Below are 27,766 nucleotides of genomic sequence, written 5' to 3'. Positions count from 1 at the left end.
CACTCTACTAAAACAGCACATGGACATTCAGAAATGACTTGTTTATTTATTTATTAATTCTACTTAAAAATCTAATTTTAACAATACATTTATTAAGAATAAGTTATTAGTTATGTGGTAGTCAATTCATGGTAATAAAGTCTCAACCGCTTTTTCTTCTGCGGTTTGCAATCTGGAAGTGTTTCAAACCTAGCAAAAAAATTTCGTTTATTACCAAGTGTAAAACTTTGCAAGAGTTAATGCAAGAGTAATTGTTGTTACTTATTGTCATAGGGTTTTTTTAGTTTTAAATTTTCTGTTTACGACTTAAAGTTATAATGGTGACAATAACTAACCTGCCAAAGCAGACTGAAAACCAGCGTTGTAATCGTTCGCCACTTCATTCTTGATGTAATCAGTTCTGTCGTCTGTGTATCTGTCATTCTTATCTGGTCCACCAACCAAGGCACCATACAGAGTGTAATGGTTTCCACCTCTGCGATGGTATCCACTTCCCCAAGCACAACTAGCTGGGGCTGGAGAGCAGGAACTATAAAATGTAAAAGTCGATGTTAATTTTTTGGTAAGTAAACTGCAGTAGCCAAGGTTAAATGACCATAGTCTACATTTTGTGGTTATGGGTAGCTGTTCTGACTTACCTTGATCTATGATGCGGTTGTTTTGGTGGATTTCTTCCGTACCCGACTACATAACTTCTACCACTCGCCCCCAGTAAGTAATTGATTTGAGATCTTGCAAAGTTAAGCATATTGTTTGTATTACCAATGCCTCTGATATTGGCTGCAGCAAGAGAAATGAATGCGGCGTTGGCTAAAAATTAAAGAAAGAAAAATGTTTTATAATTGATTTCTAAAACAAAAATCCTTTATGTTTTGCCATTTTTTTAATAGGTACATACCTGCGTAACGATTGGGTCCCCATTTATCCAACCAGAGAAGTCCTCGTGGTGTTTTGGGTGCATTGGAACTGCTCAAATATCGCTGGTAGTCAAGGACTGTGTTCTTGTATTTTTGCTCGCCGGTGAAATTGGCCAATAGAACCTGTTCATATACACAAAGTTTTTTTTATTAGGCAAGAGTTGATATCTTAAGCTATGTTTTATTTACTGTTTAATGAATTAAAGAAGGCCATAAGTAATTAAAACATTCTAACCTGAGAGCCTGCTTCTTTGTTGTCCCATGCAAATCTGCCCGGGAAATTGCTTCCCCCGAATTGTTGATATTTTCGTTTCGCATCTTCAAGGTAATGTCTTGAGTTGGTTGCTCTATATAACCACAATGCTCCCCATACCAACTCATCTTGGTATCCACTGAATGATCGGTAGAAGTCGAAAACATTTCGGATTGAAACGTGATAGTCTCCCCTAAAGTAACAATAAAACATATATTTAATTTAAATCTCGAAGAAAATAAAGTAAACTGTTCTGTACTGCGGCATGTGTTATCAGGTTCCTTTATATAATTTAAATTGCAAACAAATGTATAACTTGCCTGTAACGATCTGCCAATTCGTATAAATCTTTAGCGTGTTGCACAAGGATATTAGCATAAGCTGGGTTGGTGTCTCTAAACACCACCGAAGCAGCAGCCATAGCGGCAGCGGTTTCAGCAGCAACCTCCGACCCGGGGTGGGTCTTGTCAATCTTGTAACTTGGTCTGCTCATTGTCATCTCTTCTGGTCTTCCCCAGTTGCTATGATCGACGTGTCCGTCACCAACCTACATTACCACAGTATTTTAAATAGAATGCAATATGATGTACTTATGTTAAACTGCAATTTCAGTCATAATTCCACCTGTTTATTAAATGCTATTTTAATACAGTCTTATTGTTAGTTTTTTTCTTATAAGGGTTTGTTTATTTATTTTATATTACCTGAGCGTAGAACTCGTATTTGGAAACATGAGCTTTGATAAAGTAATCTGTGACCCATTTAATTTGATCAAGAACTCTGCTATATTCACCAGAATCTTGGTAGGCATCTTTAAACTCGATCACCCCCCAAGCGATCGTTGTTACAGCCCATGCCATTGGGAAACCAAACTTGACGTGGTCACCAGCTACGAATAAAATTACAAAATTAGAAGTTTTTGCCAAAATTTGTTGAATAATTGTATTTATCTACGTTTGTGAGTCGTGCTTACCGTCATACCACCCCCCAGTTAGGTCATGATTGACGTCACATCCATCTCTTAACCCAGAGTCTCCTCTCCAAGGTATTCTGTTGGTTGTCGGTAATTTACCAGATCTTTGTGCTTCGTAGAAAAGAATGGAAAGGCTCAGGACTTGGTTGTAGTCGTACGGAGTACGTTCTGAAAATACGATTTATATTATATTCTAAGCTGTGTCTTAATTGGAAAGTTAATATATTATAACAGGCTAAAAACTGAGTTATTTTAATCTATTTTTCTAAAACTTTTCATTATTTTTGGTCTAAATCATCTTTCAGGTTCCTAAAAAAGGCCTTAAATTATTGGAAACTTCAAACAAAACTGGAAATAGTAATATTCTTACCGCTAGCGGGAGATTTTCTGTAAGTGGGTCGTGTTTGTGGGGCATTTCGTGGAGCAGAACCGGTTGGTGCAGAACATCGTCGGGCGTTGGTTGAACTATTTATTAAATAACATTAATATTAAACGTTTGTAGAAAAACGAATATAAAGTATTTTTGGCATTAAGTCTTTACCCTCTATTTGGAGGTCTTTGTACAAATCTTGGTCTTTGTGTAGTTCTAGGTCTTTGCGTTGTTCTTGGTCTTTGCGTGGTCCTTGGGCGTTGTGTTGTCCTTGGTCTTTGTGTTGTCCTTGGGCGTTGTGTTGTCCTTGGTCTTTGCGTGGTTCGAGGGCGCTAAATAAATAGAGTTGAAGTTAAATCATCTGCAATTACACATTAAAACAGGTTGATAAAAAAACAATTCTAACGAGGGTTTTTTTATCAAAAAAAAGATCTTACTTGATTATTATTATTGTTGTTGTTGTTATGGTTGTTGTTGTTATTGTTGCCGTTGTTGTTATTGTTGTTGTTGCCGTTGTTGTTTTGCCCTCGTCGTCTTTGTTCTTCTTCAATTTGAACCTGACGCTGCCTTTCTTCCTCTTGCTTTCGTTGTTCCCGCGCAATTTCTTCTTGTCTTAATCGTTGTTTTTCTTGTTCATTTCTAATTCTGTCCTGCTCGTCGGGTGTCCCACCATTATTACCTGAACAAAAGAGACAATTAAAATTAGCTATCACGGTTAAAAATAACAGAATTTGTAAAGGGATAGAAAGTTTGTAAACTTACCTTGATTTTGTTGGGGTGATCCGAAAATTCCGTCCCATCTTAAGTCTGGAGTATTGCCGCCCGAGCATAAATACATAACAACTAAAATTTAAAACAAAATTTAATCAACTTAAAAATTTGTAATTCTTTAAAGTTATACCATAATACAATAAGTTTGTTAGTAAACTTGATAAGAAGAAAAAAACGTTTTACCTAGTGGCGAAACTTCAGTTGTCATTTCTGGGATAATCAAGAAGCTAAAATCTTCCCGCAAGTTGGCGTTCCAGGGATGTGGTCGAAATATGTACACGTGACCGTCATTTGACCTTTCACCTAACACTGCTGCCCATACCTAATTAAATAAATTAAGTAATTACTTAATTGCCTTTTGACGAATCAAAATTAAATATAATTACAACTTACTTGGATGTCACTGATAGGCTTAGAAAACACGACTTTAAGAACCCAATCGTTCACCATGTTTTCTTGTCCATTAATAACAATATCAGCGTTAAATCGATATTTTTTGCCTTGTACATCTTTTCCAAGCACTTCATATCCAGGATTTTTAATCGACAGTGAATTTTGCAAAACTGTTACAAAAAACGAATTTGAGTGAAAAAAATTGTTTAGGTAGTTTAGTTTGTATTTTCTAAACATATCTGTTAAAATAAACCAAACCAAGATAAAAAGGAGTAATATTTCAACTTCTTACCATTGCAGCCTCCTCGAAGTCTGTTTACAGCGGCGTTATCTATTCGAAGATCTCCGTAATTATTTGGGAAAGTTGACACTTCTTGGACAGGTGGATTTGTCGCTTGACTTCTTCGGGTAGTCACCGGTGGTTCAGGTGTAGTTGTTGTAGTTCTGCGTGTTGTAGCTCTCCTGGTTGTTGTAGGTCTTCTAGTTGTTGTTGTTGTTGTACTTTGTGTTGTTGGGGCCTGGGGTCGAGTTGTATCGGGAACTGGTGGTGCTTGGGTAGCGAATTCCTTTAAAATTAAATTATATTTACAACTGAAACAAAGCACAGGGTCTTATCAAGGTAAAGTTTAATATAACAAGTGTGGTAAACATAGGGAGGGGTGAATGGATATGGACTGAATAACTTACTTCAGTTTGCCGACGATAACTCTCTGCTTGTTCACGATCTTCTGCTGATGTCACCAAAGCAATGGTCTAAATAATATAAGTTTATTAAAATGTGTTGGTTTGAAGTAAGACAATTATTTTAAAAACAAGCTTCGTTACTGGTTTAAAATATTTTAACAAAGGTTGTTTGTTAATACTTACTGCAGGAGTAGGCTGAAGCATGTTGCCCGGATTTCCATTATTAGCTTGAGAAAAACACTCGACATCGTTAACGATTTCCGGGTAGAAGCCAACTAAGGCTAAAAAGATTAAAATATAAATTAACACCTCACGTAGTTTTTCAAGAACCGGATCTTTTACACGATTAAGTCTGCACGTTTTTGCATAAATTAATACAGATAAATGTTCAGACACTTTAAAACTTGATTAATTTTCAAGCTGATCAAAGTTTTATGTTTTTGCATATTGAGATTTTAATTACATGTATATCCTGACATTCGTGCAGAATTTGCCCCCAGGAGAACAAACGAGAAGGAGAACATGTCGAATCCGGTAAGGTCCGCGTTGTGGTCTTGATTTTGCAGAACTAAATATTTTCCTTTCTTTTCTCGAAGTTCGGAATTCCAAGATAGAACTCTAACGTTCTTTGGCAAGTCTCTTTAAAACGAAATATCAAATTAATTTTGGTTGAAATTTTTTGTGGAGTTCTTTACATACTTGTTTTAATATAACTCGATGCCTATTAATGTTTACTCACCTTGTAAAAGTCATTATCACAGTCCAACCGTTTTCAACCAACAAGTGACTTTTCTTGATTACAACTCGGAACATTGCGCCATTTGGGAAGTTATCTACGATCTAAAAATACAAAAGCGAAACTTTATTAAAGTTTTAACTTATTTATGTAGATATTTTAGTTGAAATTTCTATTTCTGTAGCTTCTAATTTGAAAGTTTCAGTAAATGTATATTGCATTGTTTTTACCTGGTAAGCATGGTTGGAGAAATCTGGAATCGGGCAATCATTCTCTACAGAACGCTCTGTTAAAAACAAACATTTGCAAATAAATTCCACTTTAATTTCAAATTTACAAAAAATTACGACACATTTCTGCTTATACAACTTACCAGGCTGTGCGGGAATGGAAACAGTGACTTTAGTTGTAGTAGGGGCAGGCGTAGTTGTTGTGGTTGTTGTAGTTGGCCTTGTAGTTGTTGTGGTCGGCCTTGTTGTTGTTGTTGTCCTTCTTGTGGTAGTCGGTGGTCTTGTTGTTGTAGTAACAGACCTATTTATACAAGATACATTTTTGTGATGTAGAAACTAACATATGTCCATGGCATCTTTACGGGTTTTAGAACGCTAGAATATTTCTTAAAATAAGATTTACTGTCAATACCTGATGCATCTTGCAGAGCTTCCAGTCCAGGTACATGTGTTTCCAAAACATCTAAAAAAATTGCATTTTATATATTATCTACTTAGCTCTGCAATAAATATAAATCACAACTTCTTGTTGTATTCATACCTGCATGTTCTAGTTTGTCCCCTAGAATTGGAAAGAACTAAACCTCTCAGACAAGTAAACGTACAAGTTGAACCTTCGTTTCGGGAATTGGTACATCTACAATTAAACAAATGTTAAACTTTACACTTTTTTGATTTCTCTACTTATGTAATACTACTGCAATAGAATTAGGTCGTTTTATATGTAAATATTTGTGAGTTTTTTTCTTTGTCAAACGGTCAAAAAATATTTGTTTGTGAAATTATATTTGTTTAAAAAGGAATTATTTGCTTACGATGATCGAAGGGTGGTCGATAAACTTAATCCTGAGCATCTCTTTACTGTAAAAACACATGTAAAATTAAATTAGACATTATCTTAAAAACAAACTAGCGATTAGGTGACACATAAAGTAACAATTAGGTGACACATTGGGTCACTACATGCAATAATTTAGCATTTAAATTTCATGCTAATTTTATGTTGAGATCGGTATCAGTTACTCATCATGTGGTACGACATTTGACAACTTGATCTTTGTTTAAACATTTACTAGCCCTAGGGTAAAAAAATCTCAGCAAAATGATTCATATCTAACCTGAAGGAGCGGTAGTTGTGGTTCGAACAGCAACTGGGCGACGTGTCGTGGTTCTAAAATGTTATGTTTATTGTTTAGTGATTATATCTAATTATCTTTGATATGAACACTCCCAACTGGAAAATCGAGTTAATTGATCAGAAAATCTGCCAGTCACGAACTTCACCGTAAAATTTTATATCAACCGATGTAACATTGTTTAAATTATGACTTTATAAATATTTATACACGAAAATTGATATTTAAATTTTAATTAAATTAAATTCCATGGCAATCATAACCTCATCCATCTTAAAACAGGTTTCAATTAGTATCGTAGCGAAATGTTAACGTTTTTAAAACTGGCCAAACGATGTTTTGAAAACACAATGTTAATATTAGTCTTATATTAATATACCTTGGTGCCTGGCGTGTACAAAATGCTTCTACTCCAGTCCATGAACATCGATTTCTTTCACATCTGTTAAAAAAACACTAAACTTAAAGAATCTATAATTCACATGTTTAATATTAAATGGTATTGTAGTTGTAGTTGTAAGTGAATTATTAAAAGAAGTACACTCTAGGTAATGTTTAAAATTAACTTTTTTTTACCTGCAAATTCTCAATTCGGCATCGGGATTGGTAAGAACGTAAGATTGAACACATCTAAAAAAACATCTCGAGTTTTGGTTGTTTGAGTTCGAGCATCTACGAATGTAAATAAGATTAAAGCAATCAAATACTAAAACTTAAGTATTAAAGTGTATTTAATGTTAGTAGGCATTTTAATGTAAATCGATTTATATTAAAAAAAAATTGCATTTATTAAAACAACTTACGCTACACGGGTCAGCAGTTTGTTCTTAAGTAGTGGGCATTTTTGTGCCTCAATCACCACTGCAAAAATAAATATTTATTTTTTATTTTGTTAATATATTTTAATTGTTTATTTTTTTGTACTTACTTGTGATAGAAAGCAGCAACACTGCTATGCTTAACAGTTTTCTCATTATCTTGGTATTTTTCACTTAATTTTTTTTTAATATTTGATAAATAATAACACTAAAAATAAAAATAATGTGATTCTCTTAATTTACTTCCTTAAAAATTAACTAAAATTTGCGGAAAAAGGTGATTTTTAACAAAAAACTCTTGCTTTTTAAAAAAGAATCTCGTGAGATGATTAATTGTGCCTTAGCAAAATTGCAAACCAATAATTTTATCTTACTAAAGTCAACTTTTTGTTAAATTCATAGAATAAACGAATCCTTTTTATATTAAGAACTGTGCTACATGCTTTTTATCTCTAACGATTTGTAGAATATCTAATTCATGTCAGCTTTTATATCAGCGTTTAAACTTTTTCTCAACTTTTGCAGATTGCGTCGCGTGAGTAAATTTAACTTCACTTACCTCAGCAGAACTTTTTCTTGTACGTTCGCGATGTAGGATTACGTCATGTGTGAGATAGCAACGCAATTCTCTTGTTGTGCATTAAATGGCACCTTTTCCGATTCGTCATAAATCTAAAAATGTCTTAAATTTTATTATCAAAATTTTATAAAAATCATGCCTAATGCAAAGTTCAAAAAAATATAATATTCATTCAACTTTAGCTAAAAGTTGAAAGTCATCACAAATCGCTGATGAATCATGTTACTTTTTTAATTTTTACGAATTCGAACAACAATTTTTGTTGATTATATATTTACCTAGTAAACAAAATTTAAAAAAGATTTTTTATTAATATAAAATAATAAATCCAAAGATTAAAACAGTGAAAAAAATTTATGTATTACACCATATCAGGTACTTAGAAATTATATATATAAGCGAAAATTTAATAAGTTTATTTTAATAAAAGTTTTTTTGTGGTCGTCGAATTCGTCGTGTTAAGTAAGCGTGATTGTAACTTATAATTAAGTTGTCCAAGGTTCGTGACAAAAGTACTTGTTCTAGTCATTCCGGAAATTAACTCATTGCCCTTTCGATTTTAGAAATCCAGACTAAATTATAGTCATAGGATATCCACTTTTATTTTTAGATTAATGCGCTAATCTTGTAAGCTAAAACTGTACTTATGAACTAAAATGCCCGAATAGGGTGTTTTTTAAAAGATTGATTAATTAAATATGCGATAATATTAAAATTAGTTAAATCTTTATAAGGGATTTTAAAGTTGTCTGTAAAAATCATAGTACTTTCTCTAAGAAGATACTTAATCAAATTAGTAAGCAAGAAAATTAATCGTTTAAAAACGTACCTAGCAATATTTTTTTCATTTTTTTGGTCAACTCTTTGGTAAATAATTTTTTTTTCGTATCACTTTAAGGCGATAAGTTTTTCTATTTTTATTGATAAGTGTGTACTTTTTGGACGCATTTTTAAGCTATTCGTAAACGTCGGGTCCAATTGCAAACAGTTTGGCATCAGTGCGGCTCAAACCCGAAACCTTTCGGCTCGTAGTCTGCTGCCATAACCGGTTTACCACACTATCAGACTATTTGGTCAATAGTGGTAATATCAGTGTTGGTATAAAAATAGTAAATGCGCTATTTCCCTATATTTTAGTTAGCCTATACTATAGATTTACTAATAATTAGTGTAGAATATAATATGTGTTTGTTTATTTTTTAAAGGAAATAAACGAAAAACTTTATGAAGTTTTGACATTTCAAAATATTTGTGTAAAGTGTTATTCAATTATTTTCCATAACAACAAAAAAAGAATCAAAAAAAAATAAAAAATGCATTTCTTTAAACAGAAAATGGTGTATATAAATGCGGGAATCTATTTAAATCTGTAAAGCCTAAGCATGAGAAGCAGCCATGTTTTTGGCTTGTTGAAATGCAGCAATCATTGAACTTGCTTGTAACCTTTCATTTGTGCCAGAAGCCAATCTGTTTTCGATCTCTGCCATTTTATCCAACAAATGAATTCTTATTTCTACCGGAAAGTCAATTCTGTGAACGTAAAGATGTAATTCTTGCAAAATATCTTGCAAAGCCATGCCCTTTTCTGTTTTTAGTTGAATTACATTCTTGTAAGCTGTTGTAAAATCACGATTTAATACCCATTCGAGTATCTCTTCGATATCTTTTCGTTTCGGATGACCTTTAAAAAAAATTATTTTTTAATCAATTGAAAGTTTACATTAAAAGATGAATTTATCTTTTTGAATGAAGTAACTAAATGAAATTAGTTTTACCTGTGCATGTATAAACATTATCCTCATTCACTTGGTCATGTGCCATCGAAGTGCTTTGTAATATATTGAGTGCTTTTCGCATGTCTCCATTTGCTAGGGTGACCAAAGCTGTCATTCCATCTTTAGTCACATCCAGTTGTTCAATTTCAATGACATGTTCAATTCTTGGTTTCATTTGTTCGGTAGTTAAAGGACCAAATCGAAAACGGGTGCAACGGGATTGAAGAGCAGGAATAATCTTTTCAACAATAATTACTTTCAATTAAATTGTCATATTTACTAGAAAAAAATTACAATAGAGATGTGATTTGTTTAATCTACCTTTGTTAAATAATTGCAAATAAGGCAGAATCTTGTGTTCTCCGTAAATTTCTCCATAACTCGTCGCAGAGCATTTTGTGCATCTTTTGTCATGGCATCTGCTTCATCCAGAATAATTAATTTAAAACCTTTTTTGAATATTGTGCGAGTACTAGCAAAGTTCAAAATCTAAAAATAAAAAAGTAAGCTTAAACATATATACAAAAAATATTCATAGATTTAAGATAAAATTTGTATTTTTACACAAATTACTTAAAGTGAAAAAGATTTAACAAGATTTTATGAAACTTTTTTGCCTGGTTTCTAACAACACCAATTCCTCTATCATCAGATGCATTTAATTCCAGCACCATTGAGTTAAACTCCTTGGGATTATACAACTGACGAGCACAAGCTAAAATTGTTGAAGTTTTTCCTGTCCCTGGAGGACCATAAAATAAAAGATGAGGTAAACGATCCTCCTCCATAAATTTCTTGATGGTTTTAAGAATATCTTCATGGGAAATAAGATCTTCTAATTTTTTTGGTCGGTATTTTTCAACCCAGGGTAAATTTACCTTTTCAGTTGACATTTTTAAACTATGTTGAACTAAACACAAAACAAGATAAAGTTTAAAATGTTTTCAGAAATTGTACAATAAACAGCTAAAGTATATAAATTAAATCATTTATAGTTTTAAAATTAAAAATCAAATTTTAAATCTAAAAATAGCTTAAATAACATTGCCAAACTAGTGTTTACTGTTTGGTATTCTAATACTTATATATTAAACTAAACAATAAATTAAAAATATTAGCACAAATAAATATTAAAGCAATAGAATTTGGAATTGTTTATTTAAAACCATTTGTTTTGAAAATGTATTTGTGACTCTTTCGTGTTAGTATTTGGTTTTATTTTTTTCAATTCAGTTTGATATTCATCAAATCTTTCAACTGTTGTTTTAAAATCATCATCTTTACCCTCTTCTGTTTCACCTTCTTCTAATTTACTTTCTTCTTTCGGTTTAAACACATCGGGATACTTAAAAGTTTGTCCTTTTCCTAAATAAACATGAGCTATTTTCCAAGGATCCAGAAACTTCCATTCATAGCTTGGTCTATTTAGGGGACTTGATATAAGCGGCGATTTGTATCGAATATAGTTAACAATACTTAATCGAACAGACATAACTGGGACGTTGTATACTTTTTCTAAATATTCCTTCATGTCGTACTTTGTCATATCAGCTGGTACATGAAAACGAACGTAATTGCTGGGTCTGTCTTCTTTCGGTTTTGCCAATGTTATGTACCAATCAGGAAAAAATAATCTACGTTGTGGGGCACCCTCATAATAAAGTGGGAATTTTAAATAGGGGAGTTTTCTAGGAATTCGTATTCGGGACATGTCGAAAAGTTTGTTTTAATTCAAGTTTGAGATAAAGTTTACCTAAATAAATGAAATGTTAAATAACTCAAAAATAAATGTAATATTTGTTTACAAAGCAATGCATAAATAACAAAAGCAAACCCATAAAGGCTACAAAGCGCGCACATGTCTAAGATGTTGATGTCTTTGACTTTTTTCAAAGCTGTTGTTGCGCACTGTTGCGTAACAAAGTAACGCATTGTTTTGTTTATCCTCACCATGAGAAAGTTCCTCTTAACTTTTTAATCGCCTATAAACGCCCTTAGTGCAAAGTCATGTGGAAATTTTAAATATGTGAGCTTATTGTAAACCCCTGCTCGCCAAAATATATTAGTATATTAGTAGAAAATGTGCAATTTCACTATTTGCAATAACCCTGAAGGAGTTTAAAGTGTTTGTTACTTGCCTAATATTTAGCTGTTTAGAGTTTTGTTTTGATAACTAATTTCGTGTTTTTGCGGGTTCATTTTACATACTGCAAAACACACATTAAAAAGTTAAAAACAATGGTCTGCATGAAAACCTTTTTATGTATTATTTTTAAGCATTGTTTTAAATACCGATGAAATTTATATTTAGGTAATGATAAGAACTTCAGGATTATTTAAAAAAAATAATGTAATTTTTAGTATTTTAGGCTATGGTTTAAGGTAAACGATTTAAAATGATTCTAGTTTTGGGCCCTTTTGGTTCTGGAAAGTCAACCCTTTTAAAAGTTTTGATGAATTTCCGAAAACCAAATCATGTTAAGTCAAATTGCAATGATCCTGTTGTGGAATGTATGGAGTTACCTTACACAGTCCCTACAGTTGGTACTAATATTTGTGATATAAAAGTGGATAAGAAAAAAAGTGTTACATTTCGGGAACTAGGTGGAACCATGGGACCAATATGGAATAGTTATTATAAAGAAGCAAAGGGAATTATTTTTGTAATTGATATTTCCGCACCATCTGTTATTTCTTGTTCTTCAGTTTTGCTTTCGGATGTACTTTCTTCTTTAGATACTCAAAATCTGCCAGTTTTGATAGTTTTAAACAAAACAGACATACCATGTCCAACAAGCATGGTAGAAATCAGATATCTTTTAGGAATTAAAAACTTAGTAAAAACGTCTTCTCAAAACATAGATGTTGTGGAATTTAGCTGTAGAGAGCTTACGGAGAATATTGATCAAATATTTTCGTGGTTATTAAAATGTTAAAGTTTAAATATTTAATTTTTTGCACTTATGTTTGTTTTTTGCTAATTTAGTATTATTTTCATATACATACCAATACTGTAATCATTAATTTTTTCGTTATTTAAATCAGGCAATTAGTTCATTTGAAATTTTTGTAGTTTATTTTAAACGTATATTTTTTGTATTTGAGGTATACTAGCAGGCCTATATAAAATGTGTGATGTTGATACACAACAAATACTTGACGATATTAGGGTTGCAACCCAAGCTGGGGAAACGGATTGTTTGTTTTTCTTATATGTTGCAACACCTGGAGGTGCCCCAAAACGCTTACATGCAAATTTAATTCAACCTTTTCTGAAGCTGCGAGGTTGGCAAAAAGTCAGTTATAAAAACACTGGCTTCAGGCAAGGACTATTTAAATTCTTTTTAGTTATTGACTTTCTACAAACTTCTATGTTTTAAAACAGCAATTAAATAAATTCGTTTTCTTGCACTTATAGGGCTTTATACTTTCTTCATGACAAGGAGGAACAGGAATTACAATGTGAAGAAGATAATTTATGGAAATGTCATCGATGCAGGTTTTCCAAAGATGACCCCACAACTTTTCAATCACCAAAGAAAAAGGCAAAGTTGAATAAAAGTAGAAATAAATCAGAAGAGAGTCTAAATAAATCAATGCAGGGAAATTGTTCGTCTTGTGAGCTATTGGACTCGTCACAGCGTGCAAGTCGAGATAGAAGTGACCTAAAACATGAAATAGTAAAGTACAAAGAAATAAAAAACACAAATTTTGATGTACACATTGTTCTATCTAGGCCAGTAGATTATGATGAGGATTTTTTAGAGTTTGCATCACAGCCTGGGGCAGTAGAAGAATAATTGTGGGCCCCTCATCCTGCAAAACTTAACTGCGCTTTTGTTTTAAATTCCTGTGGGTTAATTATTTCATTTGTATGTCGATTTTTTTATATTGCCCTGAATCATGCAAAAAGGTACAACTGCTTATATTTAATTGTGCTTACTTATTAAAAAATATATTATGCCATATACTCAGCTATTAAATCAATATATTGTACCTTATTCTTCACTGTAAATTAAGTTCCGCCAAATTTGTTATGTAAATAATGTCATAATTAAAACAAATTACCATACAAACGATTTTATTGAGAGATCAACAAGCACAAGCACCTTAAAATTTACTGATCAAGCCATATTTAAAAACATAATGTTAAAAATTGATGGTTTTTAAGTAATAAATAACTCAAATATGATATCATTTACAAGTCAGCAAGCCTAGTGATGCTAAAGTTTTTTATACTTCATCTTCATTTAACAACATATTTGGGATACCATTTGTGATCGGAAACTTTCTGCCTGTTTCTGGACATTTTAAATTTCCAGTTATCACTTCAATCTCCATTAAAGCATGATGTGCTTTTTTTAAAAAGTCTGTGTCATTTTTGTAGTCTTCAACAACTTTGGTTGGCAATTCCTCTTTTCGGCCAATCTAAAGACAGTAGAATTTTTTTAATTGATGGCAAGTTTATGTTAAATCTGTTGTAGGGTTTTGATTTAATAACATTGTAAGAAGAAATCGTTAATAAATAAGTTGATTTGTCCTAATTTAATACGAAGGTCAGGTTAATTAATGAATAAAATCTTTACCATTTCCATTGCTTGGGTCAAAGTAGACCACTCAATTCTTGGCATCATTCTTGAGATAAATTCGGGGTTAAAATCAACTTCACTTTCTTTTGTTTCTGTGGCCTAATAAATTAATAAAAAACGTTAATTAAAATTGCATTTAAATTATATTTAAAAGTACTAGACAACATTTAAATGAGAAATACTTTATAATTTTTGTTTACCTCAATTAATAATGGATACCCATTTGTAACGCCTTTAACGTGGGAAGTTAGCATGTTGTGGGTCAAAAGACGCATTTTCAAAAGTTTTGAAATCCTCATACAACTTTACTAATTTCTTCGTATAATCCACAGTAATGCAGCACGTTTAAAGATATTGCGGGAAACCACCGTGCTAAACTGCGGAATGCGGAAAAGGCGGAACCTTGTAAAAAAAGGCGAAAAAAACGACGTTATAGAATCGGAAAGTAGCGGGACTTAGGGAACTTTATGTATAACTTTAAAAAAATTTAAGAATATCAAAAAATTAACAATGTTTTTTTTTAATTAATCGAATTTACTGCCTTAAAGAGGAAAAACTCTTCAGATTATAATTTTTAGGGATTGCGATTTATGAGGTTTGGAAACCACTGTATTAAGTTTGCATTTTCGACAATGTGTTTACCTCTAGATATTTAAAGGTTTGCAGTAAGGAATGATCACATAAACTGCTGGAACAATCTCAGGCTGTCAGGTTAATATTATTTCAAAATTCGTCAAAAAAGCATAGATAAAACGAGGTGCTTTAGATATTATAAATATGTTAATGTGTTTAAGGACTTATAATTAAATGTTTTTTTATAGTTGTTAAAATGAATCTAAATCCTTCAAAATGTAGGGGTTCAAGTTTTACTACAGAACCAAAAGAAAAACATGTTATTGTAAAACCCTTGTCCAGTCCACAACTCTTGTTAAAAATAAAGACTTTAAAACACATGTTATTAAATAGTTATGGTTCAAATGAAAAGCTACAACTATTTGCAAATAAGCAAAATGATGATTTGCAAATAGGTAGTTCATCGATGTTGTTATTAAAATCTTTGAATAGGGACTTAAATGACCCAATTTTAAATATAATTGTTACAAGTCTTATCGAACATTTAAAAGTACACCATGATTTTGGGCTTTATGGAGTTTACTTAAGCCTAAGTTTGGTGGAAAAGGGTTTGGAAACAAATGTTGCCAATTGTTTAGTATCAGAATGTTACCAGACTATACTTAAAGAAGTGATTACACATATTAAAGACGAAAAATCAAATAATTTTGTGAAGTTCATAGACATAGAAACAGTGAAACCTGTAATAGAACTTCTAAATAGTGTAATTGCAACCAAATCTGTTTTTCAATTAAACAAAAAATCTATAGAAAAACTTTCTGTCACTTTGTTAAAAGCTTACCTACAAAACATGACTTCTCAAGAAGTAGGTTGTAAAATGTGGCCAATGATACAATATATTGAAAGTTTTCATTTTGATCACCTAAAAATGAAGGATGGACTAATTTTGGATCTTAACCATTATTCAAAATCTTGTTTAGATGATATAGTTTTGTCATTACCTGAATTACAAGGGCAAAAGTTAAATGTTCTTGTCCTTAATATATCACTTACTGTTGGGGACATGAAAAAAACCCTGCATTTAATAGATAATCAAGGTTCTAAATTGGATATCATGGCTTTTTTTAATACCTTTGTTGATACTGCCTTAAAAAACAATATACAAGTTGTATTTAATCAAAAAGTTATTGATGAAGAAATTAAAAAAAAATTTGCTGATAACAAAATCCTAGTATTTGATAGAATTGGTATAAAGGCAATGCCATATTTGTTAAATGTTACTGAAGCATTTAAAGTATGTAATATCTCAGATCTTCTAAATATTAAATCCTGTCAAGGATTTGTAGATGAAATATCTACACTAAATGTCAATTCAAAATCATTTTTATTCGTTAAAAATAGTTCAGTTTTAACATCTAGTATAATTGTTCCCTATTTCCATGACTCTATGCAACAAGATATGAAACAAATCTGCTTATCCTGCTTTAATACTATCGAAAAAACTTTTAAAGACCAAAAAGTCTTTCTTGGTGGTGGAAAAATGGAAATTTATTTAATCCAGTTTCTCAAAGATTTTTATAAAAATAATTTTAATAATGTTAAATTGCCAATAGGGACATTTTCAAAATGTCTTGATAATTTTTGTGCATCATTAAATATATTAGGGGAACAATGTACTCAAAATCGCAAGGAAGAAGAAGATATTCATGATTGCTTTAGTTCTAAGTTAAATGCCTTAATTGTCTCTGTACAAACAGCATGTTTGGTATTACAAATAAATTATCAAATTCAAGATTAAATAGTCATACTTTTAAATTTCTTTTTCTCTAATAGTATTTTTGATATTTAATTGCAAAAGTTGTTTTTGTACTTACTTAAGATTAAATATTTGTTACTTTGTTTACATTAAATAAATAATCTATCTACCTTATAATTTTTAGGTATATCTTGCTTAATAAACTTAGGTATTAATTTAGTTTTCAATAAGTAATGGAGTTAGCCTTGATTAAAGAGTAAAGATCCTGTTGAGCATTAGAGGTTTGATTTCTGCGTTTTTCGTGTTATAAAGTCCTTTACTGTAACGCTCGACAAAATATTGGATTGTCGAAAATGTTTAACGACTATTTTTTTATTTATTTTAGCACCGTTAACAAAGTTTAAGAATTAAAAAATTATCTTACCTAACTTGAAATGTAGTCTATTACCAGTTAATTGCCTATCAATGAAATTTTACCAACATTTTAATTAGTATCAAAAATAGTATACGCAAAATGGCAAGTAAAAAGCATCGCGCTAAGTTTGCCAACAAGATGTAGTTCAGGGGCTCTTAGGTTAACAGATAAAATTTACGTAGTTCAATCTTTCTACCTGAAAAATAACATTTAAACACCGTGGTTCAATACTTTTATTTCTTGTAAGACATAACCACAATCTTTTTCATTGTGTATGCTGGAATAAAAATTTCTGCGTAACCATCATGGTCAACATCTTCAACTGCAATCATTCCTACGGTTCCTCCTGGTTTAGCAATCTATAAAAAAAAATTGTAGATATAAGAAAAAAACTCTACATGTTGCATTAACAAAATACTAAACGGTTTTAAGTTTTGAACCAAGAAAAGCAGTAGATAAGTGTTAGAATATTTTCTATATATATTTAGTTATTTTAGCCACTTTTGGTTTTTAAAATTTGTCGTATACCGTCGTTTGGGTATAACTCCAATCATTAGTATCTTCACTATTTGCTGTCAACACGTATGCATTGCCATCGTCATCACCAGACACCATTACGTATGGCTTGCTAAAACATCATGTTTTGAAGTTAGACATTTTTTTATTTAAAAATCGTTATGTCTTCAAGAAGACAATATATATATATATAATTTAGTCATTAGAATTTGAATTATAGGTAAATGAGTAGGCTACATACTCAAGCATGTATATATTATTAAAGGTGATTAGCAACTGCAAGTTACATAAAATAAAAATCGTTACTTGTTTTCTAATTCTTTCGTTGGCGTAAATGCAATTGCTGATCCAGGGGAGCCTGTACCAGCTAACAGAAAAGATTTGTATCCGTCCTGAAGAATGTGTCTAAAAATAGTAACGTTATTTATTTTTTTTAAATTTTAGCCTTTGCTAACCTTCGGGCTTAAATAGGTGTAGGCCTATAGTCCTGTTTATATAAAATCAAACAAAAGTAGGAATATTGTATGACTTATTGGCAATTGTATTTGGTCACTAGTAATACTTAAACTTATTTGCCCTTAAAAATATATTTGGGTTAAATTTACCTTGGCCATTCTTCGGTTGTCCAATCTCCTGTTGGTATTTCGTACGCGAGAACTGCACCCGGTTTTCCTGCTTGACTCCACGTAGATGTTAAAACATCAACTCTACCGTCATTATTGATATCCACAATCTAGCAAAATTTTGGTTACTGTTGCTTTGCTATAAATTTATATTTATTTAATATAGGTTTGTTGCGCTAAAAGTATTTTAAAATATTTTTTATGCAATTTTACTTGCCTCAATATCAAAATACCATCCGTATGTATCGATAACTACGGATCGCACCGAACTTAAATCTGTAAAATCATCTGTATCGCTCCAGACAATAGTCAATTCGTTGCTGCAAACACACAAACACAAAATGATTAGCTTTAGCAAGTTTTATACCGCCTTTATATATGCTATGTTAAACATCTTATATTTCGACACAGCTCATAAATTTAAATTATTTTTTAAATTTACCTGTAAAAACAACTGCTGATAATAGTGGTGACTTTTTTACCGTTAGAAAGAGTTAATTCGTGAAGTCTAAAATGAACATCTTCTGAATTTTCTTTTATTACATGTGTATCCCAAGCCCCTTGAAGTTTATAATCACCGCCAGGATTCTCAAACCAGACAAGTTGAGTTTTATCAGCAGAAGCTAAATGATCAATTAAATTATTCAATTAAATTATTCAATTAGACCTATCTTAACAGAATTAAAAGACTTTTGAGTTTATACCGTTTTATAAGTATTGTAAATTATATAAAGAAAAAAACATATTTTGTAGCATGTAAGTTATCTTAGTTAAATGGTTTGTAAATCAATTAAAAACAACTTGTTACAACTTGTTACAACTTGTTTTCTTACGTCCACCACCGTTTGCTCTTTCTGTAATAGCGTCTAACACGTTATCACCGTTCATATCATGCCATTCAACGCGATGGTAATACCATTTAAGACCGTCATCATTGGAGGAGATTTTTACCTTATCTGCAACGTTCATATGTATATGTTAAGTTCAATTCTACATATTAAATCGATAAAAGAATATTTTTTAAATTGGCTATGCCTTTACCTGCTCTTTCGTAAAGAAGCTCAGTAAGATCTAACAAAGCAATTTCTCCGTCATCTTTTCCAGTAATAAAAAATCCAGTAGAAGCTACCACCACATACGGTCTATTTAATGCTCCATCTAAAAGAATAAGCATGGCATTAATTTTAAAGGTAATTTATATTAAAACTTTTAAACAACTTACTAGGTACTCTAGAGAGTTCGTTTGGCCACACTAGTTCTTCTGTAATTATTTTAAAATCCATTAAACTGGCATCAGCATACTTGTAGTTTAATGCTTCTACTCGAAAAACTGGGTCAAGTTGTCGACTTAAAACATAAAAACATTTAGTTTTTATATATTCTTTATACTTATTGTTTTCTATAAAACCACTAAAAGTATATTTACATAAGTAATATGGTATACTTACGGGTTTGGAGTAAAAGAACTATAAATTAAATCATATATTGGATGATCTTGGTCAGCGGTCATAAGTCCATTTGGAATTAGGTTGCAAAATGCGGGAAAAACTTCCGTTTCAATTTCGTACAAATGTGTTGGCTGTTCAATACCAGCTACAAGAGATACAGACACTAACAAGCTCAAGAACGATAACATTGTGCTAATACTTAGTGTACGTTATGTTTGTAAACTGGTTATTACATTGAATATATTTAGCCCGTTTATTTATATGACATCTCATAAAATAAATATCAACCATCAGGCTTTTTTCACATGTCCACGTTGTACTTATGTGTGTTTGGTGTTAAAAATTAGGCTTTATTATTACTACCACAATTGCTAAACGTTTTTAACTTTATTCAACAGACATTTTTTTAAATTTTTTTTCAAATATATAAAAATATTTATTATTTACATTTTAGTATTTCTATGTTTTTATAAAAAAATATTTAAACTGATATCGCGGAGCTAGAGAGCAAATTCCAACGTCACAATTTGATTACACCAACTGTTATGACAACGAAATGCTTGAGTGTTCCAGTTTAACTGTTGAGTTAATTAGATAACATAAACACGGTTAATTATTATTAAATCGTTAGAATGCTAACTGTTATTAGGAACCAGTAAATTATGGTTAAGCAGGTTATACTTGTAAATGAAATTTTACTTGTGAATGAAAATTTATTTTCTATTTTTAAGATTTAATTGCATAAAAGTTAGACTGCCAGAGACTTGAAAAAAATCTGATAGTTTCAATGTTTTGATCGTTATTCTGTTAATCCTATTTCTCAGTATACAACTCTATGTTTATTATGTGTTAGGTCTATAACTTCACTAATTCTTATTGAGTTAAAATATAAAATGAATAAAATGCCAGGTTGGGATTGTGTGGAAATTAAGCTGAATATTTATTTTTTACCAGAAAATTACTTTGCAAATTATTTGCAAGTGGCATTTTTTGGGAAAATTTTAATTGTTTTTACCATAATATTTTGTAAGTGATCTGTAAGAAGACATAGTAATTTAAGTTAACAGACTCAAAAAATTTTATATTCTTATTTGTTTTTGCACAGAAATGTTATTTAATTATTAAAAATATTAATCAAATTACAATTCACTATGAGCAATGATATTGATCCACATATTACAGAAAAATATGAAATTAAGAGAAGATTAGGAAAAGGAGTAAGTTAAATTTAAAAATCGTTATTCTATACAAATATCATTTTACTAATTTTTTCTTAAAATAATACTTTAAATAGTACTGGTATTATAAAAGCCCATTCATCAAATGGGTATTTTTATAATTTAATGTAAAATTTGGCCGTTTTTTTAGTTTAAGTCAGTGTCATTGTGATATATATATAGTTAATTTTGTAGGTGTGTTTATGATTGGTTAAACAGTCTCAAAAGTTAGAGATTTGTTTTATTATGTGCAACGGTATAAGCTTAGAATCTTATTCTTATAAAAACTGTATGTGATTTTGCTAATGTTTTTTATATATTATATATTCTTAAATTGCAGGCATATGGAATTGTTTGGAAAGCTCTGGACAGAAGAACAGGAGAAGTTGTGGCTCTTAAAAAAATATTTGATGCCTTTCGTAACTGCACTGATGCACAAAGAACATTCCGGGAAATTATGTTTTTACAGGTATGGTAGTTTACCTCAAACAATATCAGTATACATGATAATGTTAACACACTTAAAATATATAAAGCATAAATGTTTAATGACTATTTTTATTTTTTTTATTCGTAAACTAAATAAAAAAATATGTGCATATTTAACAAGAGTTTTTTTAAGGAATTTGGTGATCACACCAATGTTATAAAACTGATGAATGTTATGAAAGCAGACAACGACCGAGATATTTACCTAGTTTTTGAATTTATGGGTTTGTTATTTTTTATTCTTCTTGCATTAGCCTATAATTAACAGTTAAAATTTATCCCTTTTTTTAAACCATATTTATTTATCTAGACACTGATTTACATGCTGTAATTAAAAAGGGAAATATTTTAAAAGACATTCACAAAAGATATATAATGTACCAGTTATTAAAAGCAACGATGTATATGCACTCAGGCAATGTTATTCACAGGGACCACAAGGTAACATACATCTTTTTTTTGGCATGTTGATGAAAGTGAATAAAAATATATAATACAATTAATTTTATAATAATCGATAGGAAAAAATAAAAAAAAATTATTTTATGCTTTAAAACATACCATAAGTATTATTGTTACCATGAAATTTTAAGTATTTAATGACATAGTAAAAAATTGGACTTTTATATCGTATTTGGTAAAAAATTGGACTCCTATATCACATTTGTTTTGAATTTATTTATTTTTTGTTTTCAGCCATCAAACATATTGTTGGATAGCGACTGTTATGTTAAGATCTGTGATTTTGGCCTGGCCCGTTCATTAACTCAATTAAAACAAGCTGAACAGGGTAGTGGAGGGAATCCAGCATTAACAGAATATGTTGCAACACGATGGTACAGGGCTCCTGAAATTTTACTTGCATCACCAAGGTAATGTAGCAAGTGCCTAATCAGTATTCTTTTTTAAAAAAATTTGCAAATTTTTTTTTTAATCTGGTTCAATTTTTTTTTTAATTTTTGGTTTAAATTTTTTGGTTAATATTTGTAACCTGTCGTTTTTTTATATTTAGATACACTAAAGGTGTTGATATGTGGTCAGTAGGTTGTATATTGGGGGAACTGTTACTTGGCAAGCCACTTTTCCCTGGTTCATCCACATTAAATCAAATTGAAAGAATTATGAGTGTTATTCCACGTCCTACTAGAGCGGATATAGATTCAATACATTCTGAATATGGGCATTCTATTTTGGAACGAACCAGTCTAAGGTAAAACAAATCTTACTTATTTTAAAAGTTTAGGTTATATAACATGAAGAAAAATTATATAGGCTATATAATCAAATATTAAATTTAAAAATACATTTCCTTTTAGTGTATCCATTCAAGTATTTATTGTATATAGGCCTATTTATTATACTTATGTATCCTTTAAGTTTTTTTTAGAAGTAAAATAAGAACCATTATACAAAAAGCATTTTAATTACAATTATATTCAATTTAAAAATATTATCATAAAATTTTTTGAAGTTATAAACTAAATATATATAAATAATAAAAAATAAAAAATTCAGGCCTAAGAAAAAGTTAAGAGATTTAATTCCTGGAGCTCCGGAAGATGCTTTGGATCTGATGGAGAACTTGCTCGTGTTCAACCCAGAAAAGAGACTTTCTGCTAAAGAATGTTTATCCCATCCTTATGTTGCCAAGTTGGTTTTTTAACATTTTTTTCTCAATTTTATTTTATATTTTGTTTCATGATTTTTCAACGACATATTAAAAAATAGTAATAACTATATCTAATAAATACGGTACAATTCTGTAAATGCTAAATTGGTTAACACCTATTTAATCATAAAAATATTTTTCTTTTTTAAATAAAAATTTTAACAAAAAAACTTATTTATTTGTATTTAGATTTCATAGTTCTCGAGAGGAAACAAGTCTCGATTATGATGTACTGCCTCCACTAGATGATGATATTCAACTAAGTGTTGCTGAATATAGATCAAAACTTTATGAGGTGCTCTAAAATATTTTTCATTTTTTAAAATACTAGTCGATTTTGGAAAATATATCTATCTATATCTATATATCGTCCACAAAGCACCATTATATAAAGATTTTTTATTTTTAGATGATTGTGGAAAAGAAAACTGTCGCCCGACGACAACGAAGAGCTATTTTACATGAAAAACAACCCAATTATAAACAACAAGTATGTGACTTTCTGTTTCACTTCATTTTAAGTTTCTTTATTTTATGTCATATTTATTTTCATTAATTAACTTGGTATATAAATTTTTTTTTTCCGCTAGGCCAATGATCAAGTGATAGAAACAAATTACAAACAACAAAGAGAAAATGAACACAAAACGGAATCACCACCTCCTGCTGAACCTAGAAATGTAAGATTTTTTTAAGTTAGGCTAACATGTATATCATTTAAATGTTTAACATAATTTAAATGCAATCTATATAAAGTATAAGTGTAATTTATATATAATTATATAAAGCGTTGTGTTTTCTTTAATTGCTTTTTTATTTTGTTCAGCAACAAATACAACCAAGTTACGTCAAATCTGGGACGGTTCAAAATATTGCAAACAATTTCGAGAGTCAAAAACAAAGACCAGATCATCATCATTTTCATCGACAAAATGGTCATAATGGTAACTACCAAACTAGTAACCACTACCAGGTGACAGCAGCTGGTGACAAACAAAATGGTCACTCAAACACCAGTACACCAGAAAAACAACGACAACCAGATGCAAACCAACAAGTAAGCAAACTTTTTTGTAAATTTATATGTCTTTTAAAAAATCGGGTAAAAAATTTTTTTTTTGATTTAACTTTTTAATGTCTCTTATAATTTATATTATTAGAAATTTCTACATTTCTGTTTTCCAATATTACAAACAACATCACCTATTTGCCAATTAAATAACTTTTTTTATTTAACTTTTTTTCCATTACATTGTGTTTTATTTAAACAAATAGTTATCAGAAAACAAATATTTAAGTTTCTTTTGTTGGCACAGTATGGCGTGGCATTCGGACGAACTGTAAAGGTTGCCAACCAATCTAACACCAGGAATAATTATAAACCACACAGTGCTGGAAAAGTGCAGAGACAAGACAGCTTTGATGGGGTGAGGCATTTTGTGCAATGTCATTAGTATTAAAAATAGAATAGTTTGTTTGTTTGGTATGACATTGGACTATGAACGAATAGTTTCGGGTTTAAGCCTATCATGCCACACCATTTGCCTTTTAGCCTAACATTTACGAACAGTTTAACATTTTACAACAACACACCCTTTTCCCAAAGTAATATCAAAAACCTTTTACGTAAGGTTTTATGGATAAAAATTAAAAAAAAGTATAAAAAAAAGGCAAAAAACACAATTATTTGTTGTTTTAGTTAACTGTCAATTTTAAGGGTGTGGTTTTTAATTTTATTTTCCTCTTTTGTATACTTGTGGTTAAAGTTTTGTATATACATAGAATCGTGAAATGATTCGCCAACAACGTATCATACAGGGTGTAAACAAATCTTCATTGCAACGTCACCACAGTATGGGAGGGGTAGGCAAAAAATAAGTTAATTGATGTGAAAACTAAATTGCAATACTTTGACGTTCATTTTATTTTAAAATTTTGTTTGGTTTGATATTAAGAAGTTTGGTTATAAACCAATATATTAACCTTATTAACTAAGCGAACTTTGGAAGTGTTTAAATTTATTAACTGTTTGGGGTTAGTGTTTGTGTTTTAAGGTGTTATTTTTGGTTGGTAATTAGAATTAGAATTTATTCGAATGCTTTGGTTCCTAAACCAAGGAATTGTTTTATTCTGTAGTTGTTTTTAACAGAAATAGCAAAACAAAACTTTTAGCAACTTACTCTTTCTTTACAATATAAATAGTTTAACAAAAACATTTTTCCCAGCCACACGTAAGGTTTAAAATATCAGCTGAATATTTTATTTCGACCTTACTGACCCTAACTCTTTGTGACTTGGTTGCTTTTGTTTGATTTTCAAATACTAATGATATATAAAGTATATCGACCGATGAATTATTTATTATTCTTTTATGTCACTGTATATTGTGGGAAAATGTTTGATATCGTGAGACCCATTTTTTAACTCCAAGTGTGTTATTTTTTAATTAAATAAAATAATCTAACCATTTTGAAAACGATATTTTTTGTGAATATTGCTAAAAGTGTTTTTTTATATTATTGAACTATTTATGCCTTTAAAAATTTATTTTATTTGTTTAAATATGGCCCTGTTTTTATTAAAACTAGATTTTTGATTTTAGAATTCAATAAAGCAACGGAATAACTCAGCTCCCATTCATAACGGAAATAACCGGCACAGGTCTTTAACCCAACAGTTTAACTCTAATCATGCACATAGACTACTAACAAGACAGGATAATCCAACTATTAATGGACAAAGACTGGTAAGTCAATTTAATTTGGTACAACAACTTCAATAAATATAAATTTAAACAACAAAATCTGTAGCCTAAGTAATGTTTGTTTTTTATGTTATCCATTAAATGTAAGAGTTAAGTCGCATTCTTTTTTACTATGCCTGTTTTGAAAGTGAAAGTTTATCAGGTTTTAAAATAAAAGCATTTACTAGATTTGTTGTCAGCTGTGATGTTATTAATTAACTTTAAAGAAGCCTGTTTGGCTGGCCCTACGTTCCTTTGTTTATAAGATGCGCTTCTTATAATAAACGCGGATCCATTTCAGTTCCCACGATTAAAATCCAAAACTTTATTGTACTTCGCTTCCTACTAGCTTTGTTCATATGGTCGTGCGCAGATTGGCTCGGTTATTGCTTGGTAAAGACGCTTTTTTGTTTTGTGACGTCATATGACGACATTACGATATGTCTTTTTTATCGCGTACTTGTATAGGTTGGTAGTGTGTGTAAGCGAGCCTACTCAACTACTCGTCATGTTGTATTAATGTAAAACTTGCGTCACAGATTTTGATTGTGCCTTTATGTCTATGCTTAATTAATACAACAGTATCTGGTTTACAGTGGCATAAGTAAACATTACCGTGCTAGTTCTATATTCGCTATGTTGTGGTGCAATTGTCGCACAAGTATCATATAACTTCTTTGCGGGGATGCCTAGCCTTACAGAATTATGTTGTTTTAAAATAAATCTTCGATTTTACAGTTTTTAAATACGATAAATGCAACATTTTTAAATAGGATTTTAAGCTAAAACTTAGTTATAAATTTTAATTGGTGAATTAGTGGTACACAATACAAAATGTATACTTAGAAAAATTGTTTGTCATACAATCCATAAAAAAACTTATGTTTTCTTACAAGAATCCTGTCCAACGTCCAAGTTCCGCTGCAAACATCCACCAAGCGGCACTACATGCTAATGTAACGCCACCACGTGCTGGAAGACGAGCAGCATCCGGTACCAGCAAAAACATGGCGTCGTCAGGAAGCCCCAAACAAAAACTTGGAAGTTACCCGCAAGCCTATTCGGTCATCAGTCAGTCCGCTTTGACCGCTATTGGCGCTGGAGGGCGAAAATAAGAACAAACTTAAATAGTGGAAAGGTTTATCTTTCTACACAACCGAATTAATGCATCAGAAATCAACAATTTTTAGCTGTGTTTAGACAGACAGAGGACTCAAATAAGTGTTAAATTTATAAAAGAAGTTTTTTAAAGTAGAAAAAATTATTTGTATTTAGATTTTCTTAAAATTTGGATTTTTTTAACGTGTTGTGTACTGTAGAAAACATAGGTTTTGCGTTTTATTTTTTTGCCACCTTTTGCATCTTAGATGCCCTTTTTCCATTTTTTGTTTTTAATTGCATAGTTTTTATATTTTATATATTTTACAGCACTATATCTAACTGTTGTCAAAATTTAACGTTGCACTAAAGTTGAATTATTTCAAGTTTTTTTTTTATATTTTGTAAGGTTGCAATATATAACAGGTTAAAAAGTCAATTTTACATATTTTTATAATTTTTATTGATTTAACCTTATGAGATCAGTTCATAAACTTTGAAGCAGGCTGATATTTTCACACGCTTTTAGCTTAGATGTTATTTTTAAATGTGTTCTGTAAACTTTTTTCGATATGGGTTATATACAGCTGTTTAATATTGTATCACCATTAACTAAATATATAATTACCATAAAGCATGATGGAATCGCGAATCGGCTGCTTTTTAGTTTGCTGCTCTTGCCTATTTACAAAGCAACAAATATTAATTAAATCAAAACAATTAAGTTGCTGTGATTATTAAGTTGGATATAGGCTATATAGATATTTCTAAAGTGCTGTACAATATTATGTTTTTGTTACGTGAATAAATCGTTTATGTACATTTGTTATGTAGCCTACCCTGTAAACACGGAAACAGGAGCTTTTATATGACTGTTTGCAACTGTTTTGTAGGCAGATATTGTTTTTTTTTAATTACGGATTTTCAGGTTACTTTTACGATATCTTAAATTACACTTTTACAAAGTTTAAATAGTATGGTATATGGGTTTTTG

At 30.6% G+C, this 27,766-nt stretch overlaps 9 protein-coding genes across 11 annotated transcripts; 4 read left to right on the top strand and 5 right to left on the bottom strand.

Moving 5' to 3' along the window:
- Positions 1–8: 8 nt before the first annotated feature.
- LOC145750001 (uncharacterized) lies at positions 9–7,487 on the bottom strand. The gene is made up of 29 exons (XM_082565906.1): positions 7,392–7,487; positions 7,267–7,324; positions 7,040–7,135; positions 6,843–6,905; positions 6,446–6,498; positions 6,143–6,188; positions 5,869–5,964; positions 5,740–5,790; positions 5,471–5,628; positions 5,328–5,383; positions 5,101–5,201; positions 4,825–5,000; positions 4,545–4,642; positions 4,365–4,430; positions 3,970–4,243; positions 3,678–3,847; positions 3,468–3,606; positions 3,276–3,356; positions 2,951–3,192; positions 2,685–2,845; positions 2,514–2,608; positions 2,144–2,311; positions 1,875–2,059; positions 1,491–1,717; positions 1,153–1,363; positions 899–1,040; positions 639–810; positions 336–529; positions 9–189 (listed from the first exon to the last, which is right to left on the bottom strand). The coding sequence occupies exons 1-29, from the start codon at positions 7,435–7,437 to the stop codon at positions 143–145; spliced, it is 3,672 nt and encodes a 1,223-aa protein (XP_082422032.1). The 5' UTR covers positions 7,438–7,487; the 3' UTR covers positions 9–142.
- A 1,545-nt stretch (positions 7,488–9,032) lies between these two features.
- On the bottom strand, positions 9,033–10,547 carry LOC145749763 (replication factor C subunit 5-like). Its single transcript, XM_082565624.1, has 4 exons — positions 10,254–10,547; positions 9,958–10,125; positions 9,637–9,874; positions 9,033–9,542 (listed from the first exon to the last, which is right to left on the bottom strand). Exons 1-4 carry the CDS (start codon positions 10,527–10,529, stop codon positions 9,238–9,240), a joined length of 987 nt encoding a protein of 328 aa, XP_082421750.1. The 5' UTR covers positions 10,530–10,547; the 3' UTR covers positions 9,033–9,237.
- On the bottom strand, positions 10,547–11,485 carry LOC145749764 (large ribosomal subunit protein uL23m-like). Its single transcript, XM_082565625.1, has one exon. The coding sequence runs from the start codon at positions 11,345–11,347 to the stop codon at positions 10,796–10,798; it is 552 nt and encodes a 183-aa protein (XP_082421751.1). The 5' UTR covers positions 11,348–11,485; the 3' UTR covers positions 10,547–10,795.
- A 477-nt stretch (positions 11,486–11,962) lies between these two features.
- LOC145749735 (ADP-ribosylation factor-like protein 16) lies at positions 11,963–12,741 on the top strand. The gene has a single exon (XM_082565586.1). It carries the CDS (start codon positions 12,033–12,035, stop codon positions 12,570–12,572), a length of 540 nt encoding a protein of 179 aa, XP_082421712.1. The 5' UTR covers positions 11,963–12,032; the 3' UTR covers positions 12,573–12,741.
- Positions 12,646–13,739, top strand: LOC145749734 (uncharacterized). Of its 2 annotated transcripts, none has more exons than XM_082565584.1 (2): positions 12,646–12,958; positions 13,055–13,739. In XM_082565584.1, exons 1-2 carry the CDS (start codon positions 12,765–12,767, stop codon positions 13,434–13,436), a joined length of 576 nt encoding a protein of 191 aa, XP_082421710.1. In that variant the 5' UTR covers positions 12,646–12,764; the 3' UTR covers positions 13,437–13,739. The 2 variants fall into 2 exon arrangements, with proteins under 2 accessions (XP_082421710.1, XP_082421709.1); XM_082565583.1 differs by having other exon boundaries at positions 12,646–12,952; positions 13,049–13,734.
- On the bottom strand, positions 13,707–14,567 carry LOC145749736 (multifunctional methyltransferase subunit TRM112-like protein). Its single transcript, XM_082565587.1, has 3 exons — positions 14,426–14,567; positions 14,223–14,324; positions 13,707–14,064 (listed from the first exon to the last, which is right to left on the bottom strand). The coding sequence occupies exons 1-3, from the start codon at positions 14,522–14,524 to the stop codon at positions 13,870–13,872; spliced, it is 396 nt and encodes a 131-aa protein (XP_082421713.1). The 5' UTR covers positions 14,525–14,567; the 3' UTR covers positions 13,707–13,869.
- Positions 14,568–14,928: 361 nt separating this feature from the next.
- On the top strand, positions 14,929–16,596 carry LOC145751091 (molecular chaperone MKKS-like). Its single transcript, XM_082567173.1, has one exon. The coding sequence runs from the start codon at positions 15,055–15,057 to the stop codon at positions 16,594–16,596; it is 1,542 nt and encodes a 513-aa protein (XP_082423299.1). The 5' UTR covers positions 14,929–15,054.
- Positions 16,597–17,202: 606 nt separating this feature from the next.
- LOC145749799 (uncharacterized) lies at positions 17,203–19,744 on the bottom strand. Its single transcript, XM_082565662.1, has 10 exons — positions 19,557–19,744; positions 19,331–19,455; positions 19,150–19,266; positions 18,942–19,064; positions 18,551–18,731; positions 18,326–18,428; positions 18,091–18,218; positions 17,792–17,890; positions 17,498–17,597; positions 17,203–17,328 (listed from the first exon to the last, which is right to left on the bottom strand). Exons 1-10 carry the CDS (start codon positions 19,742–19,744, stop codon positions 17,203–17,205), a joined length of 1,290 nt encoding a protein of 429 aa, XP_082421788.1.
- Positions 19,745–20,658: 914 nt separating this feature from the next.
- On the top strand, positions 20,659–27,766 carry LOC145749379 (extracellular signal-regulated kinase 2-like). 2 transcript variants are annotated; one of them, XM_082565129.1, is made up of 15 exons: positions 20,659–20,773; positions 21,114–21,242; positions 21,396–21,486; positions 21,573–21,703; positions 21,959–22,134; positions 22,275–22,472; positions 22,778–22,912; positions 23,121–23,226; positions 23,341–23,421; positions 23,522–23,611; positions 23,758–23,988; positions 24,248–24,358; positions 24,714–24,794; positions 25,534–25,677; positions 26,571–27,766. In XM_082565129.1, exons 1-15 carry the CDS (start codon positions 20,708–20,710, stop codon positions 26,787–26,789), a joined length of 1,989 nt encoding a protein of 662 aa, XP_082421255.1. In that variant the 5' UTR covers positions 20,659–20,707; the 3' UTR covers positions 26,790–27,766. The 2 variants fall into 2 exon arrangements, with proteins under 2 accessions (XP_082421255.1, XP_082421256.1); XM_082565130.1 differs by lacking the exon at positions 24,714–24,794.

This window comes from Corella eumyota, chromosome 4 (assembly GCF_963082875.1).
Source record: "Corella eumyota chromosome 4, kaCorEumy4.1, whole genome shotgun sequence".
Classification (NCBI taxonomy): Eukaryota; Metazoa; Chordata; class Ascidiacea; order Phlebobranchia; family Corellidae; genus Corella; species Corella eumyota.
The sequence above is the reverse complement of the archived record's forward strand: the minus strand, read 5'-3'. Positions and strand labels throughout refer to the sequence as shown.

Bases quoted from the DNA above. Each gene is read 5' to 3' on its own strand.
- LOC145750001 (XM_082565906.1), bottom strand. From the start codon at position 7,437: ATGAGAAAACTGTTAAGCATAGCAGTGTTGCTGCTTTCTATCACAA. The intron at 5,384-5,470 runs GTAAGTTGTATA...TGTTTTTAACAG, and splicing joins TTCCATTCCCGCACAGCCTG to AGCGTTCTGTAGAGAATGAT. The intron at 190-335 runs GTTAGTTATTGT...TTTTTTTGCTAG, and splicing joins TTTTCAGTCTGCTTTGGCAG to GTTTGAAACACTTCCAGATT.
- LOC145749763 (XM_082565624.1), bottom strand. From the start codon at position 10,529: ATGTCAACTGAAAAGGTAAATTTACCCTGGGTTGAAAAATACCGACCA. The intron at 9,875-9,957 runs GTAGATTAAACA...ATTGTTGAAAAG, and splicing joins TTTGCAATTATTTAACAAAG to ATTATTCCTGCTCTTCAATC. The intron at 9,543-9,636 runs GTAAAACTAATT...TTTTTTTTAAAG, and splicing joins TAATGTTTATACATGCACAG to GTCATCCGAAACGAAAAGAT.
- LOC145749764 (XM_082565625.1), bottom strand. From the start codon at position 11,347: ATGTCCCGAATACGAATTCCTAGAAAACTCCCCTATTTAAAATTCCCA.
- LOC145749735 (XM_082565586.1), top strand. From the start codon at position 12,033: ATGATTCTAGTTTTGGGCCCTTTTGGTTCTGGAAAGTCAACCCTTTTA.
- LOC145749734 (XM_082565584.1), top strand. From the start codon at position 12,765: ATGTGTGATGTTGATACACAACAAATACTTGACGATATTAGGGTTGCA. The intron at 12,959-13,054 runs GCAAGGACTATT...TTGCACTTATAG, and splicing joins TATAAAAACACTGGCTTCAG to GGCTTTATACTTTCTTCATG.
- LOC145749736 (XM_082565587.1), bottom strand. From the start codon at position 14,524: ATGAGGATTTCAAAACTTTTGAAAATGCGTCTTTTGACCCACAACATG. The intron at 14,325-14,425 runs GTAAACAAAAAT...TTAATTTATTAG, and splicing joins GGTATCCATTATTAATTGAG to GCCACAGAAACAAAAGAAAG. The intron at 14,065-14,222 runs GTAAAGATTTTA...TACTGTCTTTAG, and splicing joins TGACCCAAGCAATGGAAATG to ATTGGCCGAAAAGAGGAATT.
- LOC145751091 (XM_082567173.1), top strand. From the start codon at position 15,055: ATGAATCTAAATCCTTCAAAATGTAGGGGTTCAAGTTTTACTACAGAA.
- LOC145749799 (XM_082565662.1), bottom strand. From the start codon at position 19,744: ATGTTATCGTTCTTGAGCTTGTTAGTGTCTGTATCTCTTGTAGCTGGT. The intron at 19,267-19,330 runs GTAAGTTGTTTA...TTATTCTTTTAG, and splicing joins CGAACTCTCTAGAGTACCTA to ATGGAGCATTAAATAGACCG. The intron at 19,065-19,149 runs GTAAAGGCATAG...TGAACGTTGCAG, and splicing joins GCTTCTTTACGAAAGAGCAG to ATAAGGTAAAAATCTCCTCC.
- LOC145749379 (XM_082565129.1), top strand. From the start codon at position 20,708: ATGAGCAATGATATTGATCCACATATTACAGAAAAATATGAAATTAAG. The intron at 22,135-22,274 runs GTAATGTAGCAA...TTTTATATTTAG, and splicing joins ATTTTACTTGCATCACCAAG to ATACACTAAAGGTGTTGATA. The intron at 24,359-24,713 runs GTGAGGCATTTT...GTATATACATAG, and splicing joins GACAAGACAGCTTTGATGGG to AATCGTGAAATGATTCGCCA.